Consider the following 17,700-nt stretch of genomic DNA (forward strand, 5'->3'; position numbering starts at 1 on the left):
TTTTGGTTTAGACAGCGAGAAATATACTAGGGTTTTGGCTTTTTAGCCTATGAAAATGATTGCTCTGGGGAGTTTGGTATTCGAAATGGGATATTGGGAAGTATATATAATTGTTGAAGGTTAGTTTGATTCAAGCTTCTTTCTTGTTATTGACCAAAAAAAAAAGCTTCTTTCTTGTTTTAATTTTGGATGTTTAGGTGTCAAGTTGACTAGCAACGACTAGTTTTTCAAATTGTGCTTTGTCTGTTGTGTAAAACCAAGTCAGGACACTTGTATGTCTTAAATTTAGGGGTGAGGTTAAGGTCTGGATGAACAAGCACAGCTGTGATCTCATAGGCAATGTACTGAGATTGCAAGTATATGAAAGGTGTCTGTAATGGGTCAAACTGCAGATATATGAAATATAGAAGAGCTGCTCCGTTTTGTTCTCTTGTTCTCTGTGAATCTAATTGAAATTTTCTGTTTTTCTTATGTAAAGCACATATCTGATGTTTGTTCCAATAAAATTTAAAGTGCTTTTGGAACTCAAAATCAATTTTACCAAAAGTGTTTTCAATCATTTTAAAAACACTTCTAAACAAGTCCTATAAAACATATTATCAAGGGTTAATTTGTACATTATTCCTGGTTCATATACAGTTTCTAGAACATTTAAATTGGAAATGTAAGTTTTATTTATGCATGTTCCTAGACTCCTAGTTGAGTTGAAATGATTATGGTCACTCCATAAAATAAAACAAATTTCATATGCTCAAGTTGAATCAATCGATGCGAAAGTCAAATTTGAGAAGATTTCTTACTCCCTCCCATCTAGGATCCTTTATGTATCATACTAGTATGAGATGTGCTAATGAGACTCTTTTAAAAGTATAACTTTCTCAAAAGTGAGACTCGTTATAGACTATCCCCTTATGCATGTTTTTAGCACAATATATTATAGTATTAGCACAAGAACTAACGTTAAACTATAAGGTAATAGAAAGTTCATGGAGAGTCCTCTTAGCATTTCTCTACTAATATTACATATTCCTTTTATTTTAAACATATGATTATAATAAGCTCCTAATTAGGTTGCAGAAAACAAGACAATGTCATGCACATGCTATATATATATATTGATATCCCATTAGTTCAATAAGATGATATTTTTAATTTTTAATCTTTTACTTGTTATCGATATTGAGAAGTTCCCATAACTTACGAGGGCTTGTCGAGGGCATGCAAATGGCTCTCATTAATGAGCTGTTCTTTTCCATATAATAGTGAAAACATAAAATTAATCTATTGAAATGCACCAATATTTGCTATTGCGTGCCTTTTCTTTTTGAAACACAATTTGATCAACTGGGTGCTTGTTTTGTCATGTGGTTCATACTCTATGGCCTATAACACTTTCCTTTCCTGTCCATGTTAGTAGACACAATAGCTCATATCTGCATCAAATTGTTGTTTGAATCATTGAGAGAAGTTCATGTACCAGTACATTAATTTTGATTTTGATTTATTTATATTACTTCTATTTAAAAAAGTACCTTATGAAATCACCTTTTTTTATAAGTACTTTTTAGAAGACACACCACTAAGAACAGTGTTTCACAATGACGATACCTAGTCCTTTTAAAAGCCCTATACGGATAAGTCATTAGTAAAACTTGTTTGGAAGTGTTTTTAAATTAATTGAAATCGCTTTTGGTGAAAATATTTTTGAATTTCAAAAGTACTTGAAGTTCATTTTAAAAGAAGTATTAGTTAAGTATACTTCTGATAGGAAGCATTCCAAGTACTTTAACGAAATTCCCTTGCATTTCTATTAAGGATTGGTTAATCCAAAAACACTTTATCAAAAGCGCTTTCAATCATAGTTAAACACTTTCAAATATTAAGTGAAAATTCAAACTTTTTTCCTCTCACAATGACTAGACCCACTTATACAAATGGATGAATATATAGCTACAATATGCCTGCATCAGATATACTCAATATACTATCGAAACAGAAACTACGTACGATGCTAATTTCGAACCTCTACTTCTTTTAGAACTTAGAAAATAATACACATACAACAAAGGAGCAGCCCAAAGCCCGCCCTCTTCATAGCATAGTTTATTGAGGTTTCACTGATTTTCTCAGAAAAAGAATGTCAATATTTTAGTTTTGAAAGCACAAAAGGTGTTGGCATTACCAACTTGAGGTGGTTAATGGAATTTCAAGAATATTATGCATATAATCGATGTATATAGTTGGAAACAATAAAAAACATATAATATCTAAATCATCTGCCACCAATCTAGAAATATATGTCTACTACTTATGTTTTCCCCACTGTTGCGGCTCTGCAACTCTTCCTATCCAATATAGAGTGCGTGTATAATGCCACTTTTACCATGAACGTTTAGAGAGTACTCCTAGCTTCATGTATTGGCATGCATGTTTGAACATTTATATATGGCTTTTTTAAATCTGCATGTGGATCCCTAGAAGCACAATTAGTGATAGTTACTTTCTCTTTTATTTTTAATTTCGTCGAAGCAATATTTACTTTCAAAATGGAGTAAAACATCTCATACGTAATAATAATTTAGTTTTGATTTGATATGATAGTTAGCTATTTAGATAGGATGTTGTTAACAAGCTAAAATAGTTATTTTACACTTCAAATTGTATATATTTAAACACAAAAATACACTTATAAAGAGTGCAAAATAATTTTTTTTAAAGATATAATAACATTTCTTCGTATATAGTTTTTCTTTGACAATTAACTGACATGCATGGTGATTTCAAGAAATTCATCCATTATAAGTACTTTTGTCACATAAGTTTTCCTTTCTTATTTGTACAATATTGTATATATGGACCCAAAACAATTGAGTATCGGCCAACTAGGAAGCCTCTTGGACGAGAGATTTTTCAGTGTGACACGTACACGAAATGATACACCACGTGTCACTACAAATGGTGGGATATGTGTGTTAAAAAAGTTAATAACTTAAAAAATAAAATTTCCTACCACATCTATAAAAATACGTGGTACGTACCATCCGTGTTCCCGTAACAATGAAAAATTTCTCCTCCTAAACGTTTTGAAGGGTCCTTACTGAGGTACATGAAATAACCTCACAACAAGTGATAACCAAGACACGTGGCTACTCCCATAACTAATGGGAGATTTTCCTTCAACTTAGAGGCTAATCACAATTCGACAAGTGACAACACCACATTAAGTGCATTCAATCTCACATTGCCAATTAAAAAATCTCCTCCAACTTTGCCTCTATAAAAGGCTAACTTCTACTCCTTCCAAAAGCTTAATCGCATTTACTATTCACATACTAGATTATCACTAAACATGCCCACATGACGCCATAAATATACTTTGCTAACTTAAGTATCGGAGAGTCTCTTAGGCCGGCCAATACCACCCAATTTTGTGCATCAACATTTGGCTCAGTTAGTGGGAAGCGATACGAAGAGCGCCTTGTCAGTTCTATTTCAATATAAGAGAAATGTTCCTCCAGTCAATCGGATTTTGTGCATTAACTTATAGTACCTGTCCACTCGATTTTGTGCATCAACATTCCTATATAAAAGAAATTATTATATGATATATAACGTTACGTGTTATTATTAATTTATGTATTAAAATATTGAAAAACTACTTATTCATATTGAGGTACGTAGTATAAATAATTATATACACATACGTGAGTTGATTACAATATGTTCCGGGGGTGATCTCACCCAAAAAGTACAATTCAATTGGTAATGGCGGAGAACCCTAACTATATCATTACTCAGAAGACATTTTTACTTAACTTGAATACAGTACTTATGTTAAGGATTAATTCACAAGTTTATTAAATCTACATGCTGGGAATGTGCATTCCATATTTGGAATTAATGAACTTTATATGCGCTTATAACGAGTTAATTATTTTTTATATTGTCAATTAATTTTATTGTGAAACCATAATTTCATAGGAAAACTAATGAAAATGACTTGTAAACTTTGAGTTTTAACGATAAGGACAAAATAAAGGGTAAAGTGAATAGTACCAATATTGACTTTTTAGTGTAAAAATGTGATTTTTTGTTAAAGTGAATAGTACCGGGAGTTTTTCGTTAAAGTTCCATAACTTCATTTATAGTATCAGAGTAGTTACACTATGTGTTGAGCCAGTATGGAATGCACATTCCAACATGTAAATTTAATAAATTTGTGAATTAATGAACTGTATATGTGCTTATAAAGTTGAATTATTCTCTATGCTGCCAATTAATTTTATTATGAAACTTTTTCATTAATGGTATCAGAGCAAGTTACCCTACGTGTTGAGCCCACGTGCTCCTACATCACGTACTCAAAATGTCTACATGCTAGACTTAAATGATATCACACATGAAGAAGTGTGTTGAGATCTCAACGCCTTATTTTCTCTATTAACTACCCAGCATGTGAAGACAAATACCAAAAATATAATATTACCCTCACCATTCTTGAGAGTTGAATCTAAGAAGTCCAACCAAGTGAACCAAATACCACTAGATCAATTTTTTTGTTGATGTTAAAGGACATATGATCACCTCAAGGAAAAAATATTATTCAATAAAAACAAATAAGATTTGAGTTTGGGTCCACCCACCACCAATTAATTCACATACCCAAAATGTAAAACACAAATCTTAAGACTCAAAATGTAAGAATATTGGTCTAAACTTTTCGCATTGGAGGAGAAAATCAAAATACTCAAACCCACCACCTTTAAAATATTTTAACATTAAGATTGAGTCCATCAACACTTTATGCTTTTAAAGAGAGACCAATGAAGAAAAAATAAAGGTCAATGAAGGAAATGTTTAGCAAGTAGACTGATCTTAGTGCAAGAGGAAAATTGCCTTTGTTGATGAATTGAAGAGGAGAATTGTTTTGATTGACTTATGCAAAAAATTGAAATGATCATTAACTGAAATATAAGTTGTTATTGAGACTTCAAAAATCTCATTTTACACTTCTTATAAGTGTATTTTTCTTTCTAAATATAGAAAGTTTGAAGTGCAAAATGAGAATTTTAAGTGCCAATAACAATTCCTTAAATTATTATTAACTTAAATCAAATCTCCTAAAACTTTATTTTACAATTCTTATTAGTGTATTAATTCATCAATTGCAAGCACACAAGTAGTTGTTTTCAAAATAACCCGATTCCATGATATCCCTAACCGGTTTATGCGAGAAAACAAAGGGCTTCCCAAAATAATATACTTTGCCTTTTCATCAAGTGCTTCATTTCGAGGCAACACGAGCACTTTCCCGGCGTTTCCTCCCAACACCTGGAAACGCTCAATATTTTATATGGATCCTCGTGACCTTCTTTCCCCTAAAATGACCTTATTTACTTGTTCATGTTCACTACAATGCCCCTGCTGCCTTCCAAGTCCAAATTCCAAGCCCACAACAGTGGATGATCAATCCAATTTGTTTGGGTTCCGCGCATGTACATGTTTTAACAAATTTTAAGACAACTTTATTTAAGCAGGTGCATGCATTACAATATTGCATCTAGATTCATAGGGATTTATACATAGGAGAGGTGGATAAATATTGTGGGATCTATCAATTTTACAAAATATCTTTGGATCGTTTGGATGGCAGTGATGATGAAATTCATGCATATATGCTGGACTTGGTGTGCAGAAATAGAAGACTGAGGGCTTGGAATTTGGAAGGCAGCAGGGGCATTGTGGTGAACCGAAATCCTTGCTCCGGCTACCGTGTAACCTTCCTTCTTTTTCTAAATAATTCGACTTTGATTCATTAGATTTAGTAAACAATAATACTTACTTCTCTATTAATAGGTAAATATACCATTAATGCAAGCTTATCGATTTAGTTGTTGAAAAGTCCTTGAGAACCACCCCAACTGGTACCTTTCCAATGTCAAAGTCTTCTGATCTTGCAGGCTATTTTCATAAAACTACTACAATACAACTCGAAGTTAAGTTGGTTCCAACATATATCATATCCATTCAACTAGTATCCACACAGAAACACAATTGAAGAGGAATAAAAAACCGAAAGCAAAAGAAAAAGTAAAGTTTCGACTTTGTTTTTTCTTGTTGATCATTGTTTCAACTTTGTTTTCTCAGAGAAATAAATGGAGCATTAAAAATTAGCTAAAAATAATGTAGCACTAAATGCAAATTAAGCACTGGAGGGCAGTATAGTAAAAGCAAAAGATTAGATAGGTATCGTGGTCATACTATGGTCAAAGTTCCTTCTGGTTTTGTGTATCTTTGTGCAAGCATGCAAATGGGATAATTGGCTCGCCTGGCTGCAACTAAATTCAAACCAACGGCTCTCAATCGCATAAATATAGCAGATACGTGGCACACAGAACTTGAAACGCCTTGATGCTAAGTTATGCACCACCCTCTCTCTCTCTCCCTCTCTCTAATATTAACCCTCTCAGTCCACATGTTTCAAGAAGAAAGCAGAGAGAGAGAGAGTGAGGTGTTCGGTTAATTTCTTGAAAATTACATTTAGTTTAGATCTTCTTTGCAATTTTTTTCAGGTTAGTTTTTTAGCTTGTACAAATTAAAATGTGAAAACGAAGCTATGAATTTGGTTTTGTTTGGTTTTTATTAATTTGATTTATTTCTTCTTTTGCAGTTTTCGGTTGAAGGGTTTTGATCTTTTTTTAATCAGTTGAAAACGATAGACGTGGGTTTTTGCCCCCTTATTGTGGTGCACTTCAGTCAAATAGGATTATATTTATGTCCGAGAATATGGCGGGAACTGTGTCATCATCAACAATGGCAGGTGATTTTCTTTAAATTTGTTTTTATTTTTATTTTTGTAGTTCATTTTGATTTTTCAGCAGCATATTTCTGGGGCTAAAAGATTCTCACTTTTGGATCTAGTGAATGAGTACTAGTGAACTTGTATAATCTTAATTCTGAAAACTCTCTGAATATGCAGCTGATCAGCTGGAAAAAGACCACCATTGATTCCAGCAGTTCTGAAAGCAGACTGTCTATTCATCAGAAGTCATATAAAATTTAAATAAATCCAAAAGTTTTGAAAAGGTGTAAATTCTTCGCAGCAGATTTACTCCTGCTCCTCCTCCTCCCCTTTCTCTCACTCTCTATCATATAATATGGGATTTATTTTGTATCCTATAATAGTACTTATTGTTAACTATATACATCTCTCTATAATGAATGCATCAGGATGCGGTGTTATATTTATAAACACGTATCTGTGCATATGCAATGTACAAGTGCTTCCTTTAGGCTTTCAAAGTTGCCAAAGAACAGAGAAAGATTAATTCTCCAACGGCTTCTTAGAAGACTGAAAATACGCACACACAAATTTGAAATATCGACACATAATATTATTGTTCCATTCAATATAATTTGCTATAATATTGTAACACAAACCAGTGTTCAGGTATAAACAAAAGTTTGTGAACAACCCTTGCCTTGTAGAATAGCCGTCACACCAACCCTAGCTCAATAGTATCTTTATTTTAGTAGGACTATCATTTCAATTAGAAGAAGAAAAGATATGCTAGCTCTTGTTTATCTATTAGAATGTATGTTTTGGTCAGTAAGGGTGTGCAGTGTAACTCTATATAATACTAGCGGAGGCTAATTAACTTGTGGATAATTTTCCAATTAGTTTAAAGAGACCTTTAATATTTTTTTTAAAGGAAAACTAATGAAAAGGGCTTGAAAATTTTGAGTTTAATGATAAGGACAAAATAAAAGGTAAAGTGAATAGTACCAAGTTTGATTTTTTAGTGTAAAAATGTGATTTTTTGTTAAAATAAATAGTATCGTGGACTTTTCATTAAAACTCCATTTTTTTTAACCTGGACGCTTAACTGGATGGCACAACACAATACAAGCTTCTAACTGTGGACAGGACATTAGCAGAAGTTATTTAATTAACAAATATCTGCTCCCATCTTTTGACGGGTACGCAAACCAATTTGGTGGTCAACAGAATTCTTTGCGGAAACCAAAAACTAGCTAGCTAAATCCTTCAATCTTTTCTTAAGTTTCTTTTCAGAATCAATCCAATTTTTTTAATGGAAGCAGCAGAGAGTTTGGTGTGATTTTTGAACAGTCGAGTAATCCTTACTCCTTAGCCAAGACCTTTTTAATATTAAATATGTCGGATTTTTTAGGTTTATATATTGCTGTCCGTACACTCACATCTTTAGTTAACACATGCAGGACTCGGGGATCCACAAACTGGGTTTTCTTTGGTGGTGAGAGCACCCCAATTTTGCAGATCTTCTCTTCTGTTTTAAAATTGTTTCGATCACCTTATAAAAAATCTCAGTATATTTATCCCTTTGCAGATAAATGTGAAAGAACAGAGAGAGAGAGTGAGAGGTCGGTTGGGTTTGTATAGATATATCTATAATCTACTAGTTTAACTTTACGTAGAGTTTGAGAGTGGGAGATGATTTGTAGAGTGTGGGAATGCTGGGCCTTCGGGAGTCATTTGTTGCACTTTACGAGGTCGAGAGTTCCAATAAACCCTAGTGGGTAGAGAGAGAGAGAGAAAGAGGTTTGGTTGGACTTTTCCAAATTGGAATTTAGGGTTTGTCTGAGTACAAAGACTGATTTGGAGCTCGGCTTGTAGTTTAGTGTGACACTCGTGTCTCTTTAATTTAGTTTATGGTGATTGAGATAGCAAACACTAATTTTATATAATTAGAAACATATTTTTTTATATAATTATTGTGGTAATACTTGATTCTGAAATGTTGGAATATGGTGTTAAGAGTCAGATCAGTCAGAGTTAGACCAGCCTAAAATGACCAATGCCAAAGGGGTGACAAACACATTTTTATATAATATTATTTAATTTTTTGTCATTGTTTGACATATAGAGTAAGACTATAGCAACCCTAGCTACCTAGTTTATGCTAATTCATATAAGTATACCTTGTATCCTTGTCAAGATTCTCTCTTTTCAGTCTCCTCCCCTCTTCTCTCATCTTCTCAAAACTACATTCTTCTCTATACATAAAATCTAGAGAGAGAGAGAGAGAGAGAGATTTTCTGCTTCACCACTCTTCGAAACCCTAGCTATATATAGTCACCTGGGTAAACATCTATATATCATCACTTCTTCTCCTCTCTAGCTTGCGGACACCGCTAGTTTTTTTTTTTTTTTGGGGTTTCTTTGAATATTGTCTTAACATTTTTATTTCCTTGTGCAGGAGAGGTCTTTGAGTTCTTGGAGAAGAGTTCAATCAAAGAAAAATGGGGTCAATGAATTCAAACAACTGGCTTTCCTTTCCTCTTTCTCCTACTAATTCTTCCTTGCCATCACAACTCCACCCTTCTCATTCTCATCAGTTCTCTCTAGGGTTAGTAAGTGATACCATGGATTTCCAAAACCAAGGTAATTCTTCTTTCTTTCCATGCATATTTTTTGTCCGTTTTATTTTTTTCCTTTTTCTTCTCTCTATCTGTCTCTCTCTTTTATACACTTTGTGATTTTGTAGAGTGGCATTTGATTAATACTCAAGGAAGCGACGAAGTTCCAAAGGTGGCTGATTTTCTTGGCGTGAGCAAATCCGAGAACCACTCAGATCTTGTAGCCTTCAACGATATTCAGGCCAATGATTCTGTCTCCGACTACTTATTCCCGAGCAACAACATAGTCTCTGTACAAAACACCGTTGTAGACAATTCTAGCAACTTTGATTTCCAAGAAAAATCCAACAGCCTCCAATCGTTGACTCTCTCAATGGGAAGTGGCAAGGGTTCTTCAGCATGTGAAACCAGCACCGATAATACCAGCGTTACCACTGTGGAAGCTCCCCCAAGGAGGACTTTGGACACATTCGGACAAAGAACGTCTATTTATCGTGGTGTAACAAGGTCAATTTTTACATCCAATTTTGTTTTCTTAATACTAGTCTTGTTTTCTTGGTCACAGGTGATCGAGGATTCATGGTCACTCACTCTTGAAATTTATATCAAGAGCTCAGATTACAACATCAAAAAACACATATATTTATCTTCAACCCTTGATATCAAATTTATCTATTTTATCTTTCACTCTTGATATCAAATCTGAAAATAAGTGACCATGCATTCCTTGTTACCAGGTGACCAAGATAACATTTATTTTCTTGATACATTAACATAAATTATTTTGCATGTGTAAATATATATATAAATAAAACAGGCATAGGTGGACAGGAAGGTATGAAGCTCATCTTTGGGATAATAGTTGCAGAAGGGAAGGACAATCCAGGAAGGGCCGCCAAGGTATTTATGCCTTATTCTCCTACAGCTAGGGTTCTTTTTACCTCAAATGTCTCACTGATCATCATTTTCTTGATCTTCATCATGGTCATTGTTGTTTCGGGCATGGTTTTTTCCAGTCTACTTGGGTGAGTACTAATTCTAACTAGCTACAATTTGTTATTTACCATTCTGAATTCTAAAAGCTGATGGTTTTGAACATTTTTGATGTGAAAGCAATCTCCTTTCTTTTCTTCTTGTTCTTTTGAATTACTTTAAACAGGTGGGTATGACAAAGAAGAGAAAGCAGCTAGGGCTTATGACTTGGCTGCACTAAAGTATTGGGGAACATCTACAACTACAAATTTTCCAGTAAGTTAATTTATGCGAATAAAAAAAATTGAAGGCTTGACAATGTGTCCCAAATAAAATAAGGGAAAGATAACTAGAGTTTTGTTTATATTCTATATGGCTTTTTAAGTAGTGTTGTACTATTGCTGCAGATCAGTAACTATGAGAAGGAGGTGGAGGAGATGAAGAACATGACAAGACAAGAATTTGTGGCAGCCATTAGAAGGTAAACGAAATAGAACAGACATATTTCCCATTTCGTAATTCATACCTTTTTCTGTTTAAAGAATTGTTTCTTGCACTAAAAGGTGTTAACTTTTCTTTCCATTTAATTAAACTTTCAGGAAAAGCAGTGGCTTTTCTAGGGGAGCGTCCATGTATCGTGGAGTTACAAGGTACTAAACTAGCTAGCTAGGCACGCTTTGTCTCCATGTCTCTCTTTCTCTATTTCTCATTGTACAAAACAAAATCTTTGTTCAGGCATCACCAACACGGACGATGGCAAGCAAGGATTGGCAGAGTTGCCGGAAACAAAGATCTATACTTGGGAACTTTCAGTATGTTTCTTACCCCATGCATACAATGCAATTATTGGATCGTATATATCACAAATATACAACTCAATATATATTCACATAAATATTCCCATTAAAAATAAATAAGATTATGTGGGATTCATGCAAAGCCCACTTAGATAAATTAGTATCCTCATTTTTGGTTGATACGTAATTTTTTTTACTTGTATAAGGGCTGGTTTGGTAATGATGTGCTTTGAAAAAAAAACTGATTCTGCTGTATTGTGAGAATAAGTTCATTTTTGCTGCTTCACGTTTTCAATTTTTTTCACCTAAAACTGTGAAAATAAGCTATTTTTAAGTCTTTATCAAACACCTTTTTTAGCTCAGCTTTTTTTTTTATACCCACTTTTGCTAGTAATACTTCTTTGGTGTATGACACTTTGTTGAAGTAAATGTGGTGCATGTAACATCATTCTTCGTCACATTTATGTGACTTTGATTGATTGAACTCTACATAGGTACTGAGGAGGAGGCAGCTGAAGCTTACGACATAGCAGCAATAAAATTCCGAGGCCTAAACGCCGTAACCAACTTCGACATGAGTCGATACGACGTGAAGAGCATTTTGGAGAGCAATACTCTCCCCATAGGAGGAGGGGCAGCAAAGCGTCTCAAAGAGGCTCAAGCATTGGAATCTTCCAGAAAACGTGAAGAAATGATAGCTCTCGGCTCCACCTTTCAGTATGCGGCTGCAGGAGCCGCCAGTTCATCAACATCAGCCAGTCGTAATTTTCAAGCCTACTCTTTGTTGCAGCCTCAGTCAACCCTTGATCAAAATGTACAACAATCCCAGCCTCTACTAACTCTCCAAAACCATGATATTTCTCAGTACATCCACCATCATGACCCTTCTTCATACCAAAATTACATTCAAACCCAGCTTCAGTTGCACCAGACCCAGCAGCAATACCATCCTACCCAGCAATTCTATAATAGTTATGGACTTCAGAGTACACACCCAGCTTTGCTTCAAGGTCTCATGGACATGGGTTCTTCTTCTGGCGTGATGGATCACAACAGTGGAAGCTCTAGTGGGAGCTATAGTGCTGGAGGGTATTTAGGGAATATTGGAATTGGGTTGGCTTCAAATTCAACAGTAAACAATGGAGTGGGTTCAGCAGAAGAGCTCGCACTTGTGAAGGTTGATTATGATATGCCTAATGGAGGAGGGTATGGGTATTTTTACAATGTGGAATGACTGAGGCTCGGATACTGAGATATTGTATGGGGAGATTAGTAATCTTGCGGTGGGGGAGATTAGTAATTTGTGATCGGGGGGACTTGAGGATGGATAGGAACAGTTTACTACCCCTTTTTTTGGGTGATTCTGAAGTAACAGGAGCTGATTTTCAATGCCTACACTAAGGACCTGGAGGACCTTTTATTTTGTTCTAGTATTTTGCTTATTCGATCTTTACATTGAACTCTGACCATAAATTAATCCCGTTGTGGTAAAACATGGTAGGATCAGTAGAATATGGGTGAAAGTTGGAACCCTAGATTTTGTGTGCATAAGACCTTTTGCACAGCTGCTGATGTAATTCTACTTGTGTTACCGTATGGACATTATTTCCAATTGAGTTTCCAACTTGTTTCAAATGCAAGTATTGTAATACACGTATATGTTAACCTTTCAAATGCAAGTATTATAAGAAGTTCGGCTACTCTAGTGACTTTTAGTTTCAGGTGGTCTTTAACTCTTTTAATCTTATTAAAGTGGATTTTCTTACACGTGAAATCAAACGACCACATGTATCCACGTATATGAGGCTAAAAAATTTGTCAGGGTTATGGATGTGAGGATGTGATGTAAAAGTCCTACATCATGTGGGAGATAAACTGATATATTGTACGGACTTATAAGCATGCAGTTGGTACTCTAGTATTGCGATTGGTTTTAGATTAGAACCTCAATAATATTAAGGCTAGTTTAGTATTGTTGTGCTTTAAAACAACTTATGCCCTATGCCCTGTTGTGATTATAAACAATTGTAAAATAAAATAGTTAATTGTTTGCTAAACTATATTAATAAAAATGCTTTTAGAAAAATGAGCAGTGTTGTATTGATTGATTAATTTTTATGTACAAGTATTGTGATTGTGTACAATAACCAAAATTGATATAATGTTGAATGTGTGATTAATTTTATTTCTGAGGTGATTTTATTAATTTCATGATAAATAATGGTAAGTTTTTAAGGTGTTTATTATTCTTGGTTCAGCTAAAAAGAAAGGGTCTTTATTATTTTCATCAAAAAAATTTAAAAAAAAAACCTTCAAGCTATGTTTCAATTTCAGATCAGAAACTACGGGAGGTTGTGAAGATGTTCAGCTCTGTCACTTGTATAATCATCATGGTTTTAAAAGGCGCTAATCAAACAATAAGCCGGAAATGCATGACAAATCATTGAGTGGAGTAAGGGCTTTTTTGGTGTCTGGATCTATACGGATCGCTTGCCGGACTCCAAAATTTCTCCCCTCTTGATGATATAAAAATAAATAACCAATAAAATTACTTGTGGCTAGAGCCTAGAGAGAGACTCTGTCAGATCATGGGAGTTTTTTAAATCGACTAGTTTTAGCTCAATATATATAGGGGTGGGTTCGGTACGGTTACCGTACCAAAACCCTTGTACCAATTACCGTACCAAACTTTTGGTTTAGTAAAATCTATTACCATTACCGTACCAAACTTTCGGTATACCGAAGTTCGGTATTGCCAAAAGTTCGGTTGGCATGGTATGGCAATGGTAATTGCCATTTTGTTTTGGGACAAAATCTGTTTTTGTTTTTTTAACCCAATTCAAGGGCAAAACTTTTTTTTTTGTACCTTTATCTCATACATTGTAAATTAAATTAATCTATTATTCATTATTCACAATTCACACACATAATAATTCAAATGATGCATCAAGATTCAATATGAAAATTAAGCTTACAATCCAAATAGAAGTTACGAACCAAAACAAATAGAAGTTAACAATCCAAATAGAAATTAAAGTTTCAAACCAAATGAAAATTGGAAGTAAACTTCAAAAAGGAGAATTCATTGATCAGTTATTCAAGCTTGAGATGTCGAAACTTTTGGAAGAGGCATTGAACTTGTAGAAGATTGAGTTTGTGTCAAGCATACATTACAAACAAAGAAAACATATTAATTAGTAGCAAGAAAAATTAAAGTTGAAAACCATTTAATAACAAATTTACTAAAAAAATTAAAGCATATCTTTCTTGTTTTTTCTTCTTTCATTTCCTTGTAAAATTGAAGCATATATTTCGTTGGTTCCTTGTAGAAGTTTACTTCATCTGCCCTAAGTCAACCACTAGTACGCACTAGTGCCTCCATTATTTTAGGAGTCAAGGATACCCTAAAAGGGTCCACAACCTTTCTCCCTAGGCTAAATGCATTTTCACTAGCAACAGTAGAAGTGGGGGTTACAAAGATATTTTGGCTATTTTGTGAAAGAATTAGGAACTCTTTTGTGTTTGATTTCCACAATTTTAAGATATCAAAGTCACCAACAACAATACTAATATAAGTAGGGTTTTATTTTCAAATTATTGGAATATTATAAATATGTGTTATATAATTATCTATTATATAATTTATAAATTATAAATTATATTGTATTTTTGGTATGGTACGGTAATACCGTGGTAATGGTATCCATTACCAATACCGTACCATGAAATTTCGGTACGGTACAATACCGTACCATTACCGATTGGTACAAAAAATTTGGCACAAAATCGGTATGGCACGGTTGGCAATTCGGTTGGTACGGCAATTTGGCAAAAAAATCCACCCCTAAATATATACATCCCTTTCCAATCCTGAAATCAAAATTAGATTTTATAGAGTTTTCTGCTAATACATTATTAGCTACATTATAAGCTTCAATAACAATAACAAGGTAATAGGTAAATTTAATTTCTTGAACATTTTTTTTTTTTGTATCTAAATCTGTTGGGAAAGGAAAATTAAACTTATTCTTCAACAGCAAGGCATGCACATTAGATTGGTTATAAACTGAATTACAAGTGACCATGTAAAATGAGTGAACTTATTTATCATTCTTCAATCATGAATATGATAATTGGCATGAAATGTTACGTAAAGAGCTAGTCTAAATTTTACAGTTGGTGAAAATCAAGACAGAGATTTTTTTTTTTTTTTTTCTATGAAAGAAAATGTAAGAATTTGATAAGGTTAAGGGAGAAAGTCTTGGTATGATTTGTTTGAAGAATTTGAGATATTGGAGGAAACTAAGTTGAGAATAAATATTTTTTTTTCTTCCATGTTTTTGCCAGTGGGTTGTTGTTTCTATTGGCCGATATATCATATCTTTACCAGAAGTTTATGGGTTTTTCCTAGCAGGTTTTACATTAGCGGAGCCCATTATACCAAACAATGACCGAAATTTCATTCGATGTAAACTCAAATACTCTAGAGTCCATACACAAACTCATTCTGAAAATCTTGGACGACGGAAAACCATCTCTGGCACGTTCAAACGCCTATTAAAGAAGATGACAACTCTGGACAGGGAGGAGGAAGCTAATTAGAATGGATCCATTCGTTGATGTAGCACAAACAAAATGGAAGAATTTGCAACCGCTACAGCAGTTTGCAAAGAGGGCAAGATAGTGAGCCGAATAAAACTTTACTTTTCGATCTTGGGGGAGATAGTTTGAAGGTGAGTGCATTGGCCATTGAAAAGTACAAATGAAAAGTACTTCATACTAGTGAAGATGAGAGATAGAAAGTAAGGACACTGGATTGTCTGCCCTCCCCATCCATCCCCTTCCCATACCCTCCTATTTGAACGGTCACGGTTAAGCCACGTCAACATTTTATATTCCCATTGCTTTTTGTCTTATATCTCTTTAAAAAATTAATATAAAATGTTAACGTGGCTTAACCGTGACCGTTCAAATAGAAGGGCATGGGAAGGGGATGGGATGGGGAGGGCAGACAATCCAGGTCCTCTCTTTCAACCTCATGTTTTGTAACTTGCATATACAGGATTTTTCAGTGCTATATTCTTGTTTCTTAGGTTGTAATTTGATTAGAAAATCGTGAACCGCTTTATATGCTAGAGATAAAAAAGAGGAATAAAAAGGATTCAATTCTAAAGAGGTGAACAAGGGGCTTAGAGCATTAAACTGCGAGTTGTCAATGATGCAAAGCTGGAAAGTAAATGGTTGATGAGGTTATCATGCTAGATGGTGGCAGTCGAATCCCGACGATAAAAAAGATGTTGAAGGATGGGTTTGATGAGATGGAGCCAAATGAAAGGATATAAAATTGTGTAGCCTATGGGCCTATGGGGCTGCTTAGAAGCCAGAAAGCAAATGCTTGATCATGGGGCGAGGGATCAGGTGCAAATGCTTGATCATGGGGCGAGGGATCAGGTGCAAATGCATGATCATGGCGAGGGATACAGAAGCAGGAATGTGTGATATATAAGAAATTGAGATTTACAGGCATGTTGAATATGTAAAGTGTGTTTTACTAAACCGTCTATATCAGCCACATCATTATCATTTTTCATCTTCTACGTTTTTGCCAGTGGGCTGTTGTTTATGTTTGCGGATCTATCATATCTTTACCAATAGTTTTTTGGGTTTTTCTTACCAAGTTTTACATGAGCGGAGCTCATTATACCAAACAATGGCGGAAATTTCTTTCAATGTAAACTCGAATCCTCCAGAGTCCATACACCACCTCATTCTGAAAATCTTGGAATACGGATAAACCATCTGTGTCAGTCGAATCCCGACGGTCAAAAATATGTTGAAGGATTGGTTTGATGAGACGGAGTTAAATGAAAGGATGCAGAATTGTGTAGCCTATGGAGCTGCTTATGAAGCTAGAAAGCAAATGCTTGATCATGGGGCCAGGGATATAGGAGCATGAAAGTGTGGTATATACGGAAGAGATATTTACAAGAACGTTGAATATGTAAACTGAATTTTGCTAAACCGTATATATAAGCCACACCATTATCACTTATTATCCATATTATGGAAATGCTAAGGTAACTCCCTCTAAAGCGAGACTCTTCATGGACTCTCTGTCACCTTATAGCTTAACGTCAATTTTCTTACCAACACTAAAAAACATTGTGCAAAAAATATGAGGAAGTGTCCATTTCACTTTTGAGAGTCCTTCAACATTCCTCTTCGTCTTAACATGAGATCTAAAATTACCATGTAAATCTCACTCCATGTTATATTATTCAAGCCGTGTATTTTAGAGATAGATCTTACTTTTGCTCGCATTACAGCCATCCACTTCCATCTCTGCAACCACTATCTATAATGCACTAAAGGCACCTCTTCAAGAGCACAAAAAACAGAGAGAGAGTTGTGCCTTTACAATTTCATTGGTCACAAAAATGTGTCCAACTTCTCCGTTGCACAAACGAATCCACCAAAGACAACCTGGAACCGGCCATTCGATTCTTTGTAGCTCTTTTCAAATGCAAGACAC

The 17,700-nt window shown here is 34.5% G+C and overlaps 1 protein-coding gene across 1 annotated transcript; it reads left to right on the plus strand.

The window, feature by feature from the left end:
- The first annotated feature begins 8,967 nt into the window (after positions 1–8,967).
- Positions 8,968–12,557, plus strand: LOC126588492 (AP2-like ethylene-responsive transcription factor PLT2). The gene is made up of 10 exons (XM_050253584.1): positions 8,968–9,123; positions 9,240–9,424; positions 9,528–9,906; positions 10,217–10,299; positions 10,416–10,424; positions 10,559–10,647; positions 10,779–10,852; positions 10,971–11,021; positions 11,107–11,183; positions 11,663–12,557. The coding sequence occupies exons 2-10, from the start codon at positions 9,283–9,285 to the stop codon at positions 12,400–12,402; spliced, it is 1,644 nt and encodes a 547-aa protein (XP_050109541.1). The 5' UTR covers positions 8,968–9,123; positions 9,240–9,282; the 3' UTR covers positions 12,403–12,557.
- The last annotated feature ends 5,143 nt before the right edge of the window (positions 12,558–17,700 follow it).

This window comes from Malus sylvestris, chromosome 11 (genome assembly GCF_916048215.2).
Source record: "Malus sylvestris chromosome 11, drMalSylv7.2, whole genome shotgun sequence".
Taxonomy (NCBI): domain Eukaryota; kingdom Viridiplantae; phylum Streptophyta; class Magnoliopsida; order Rosales; family Rosaceae; genus Malus; species Malus sylvestris.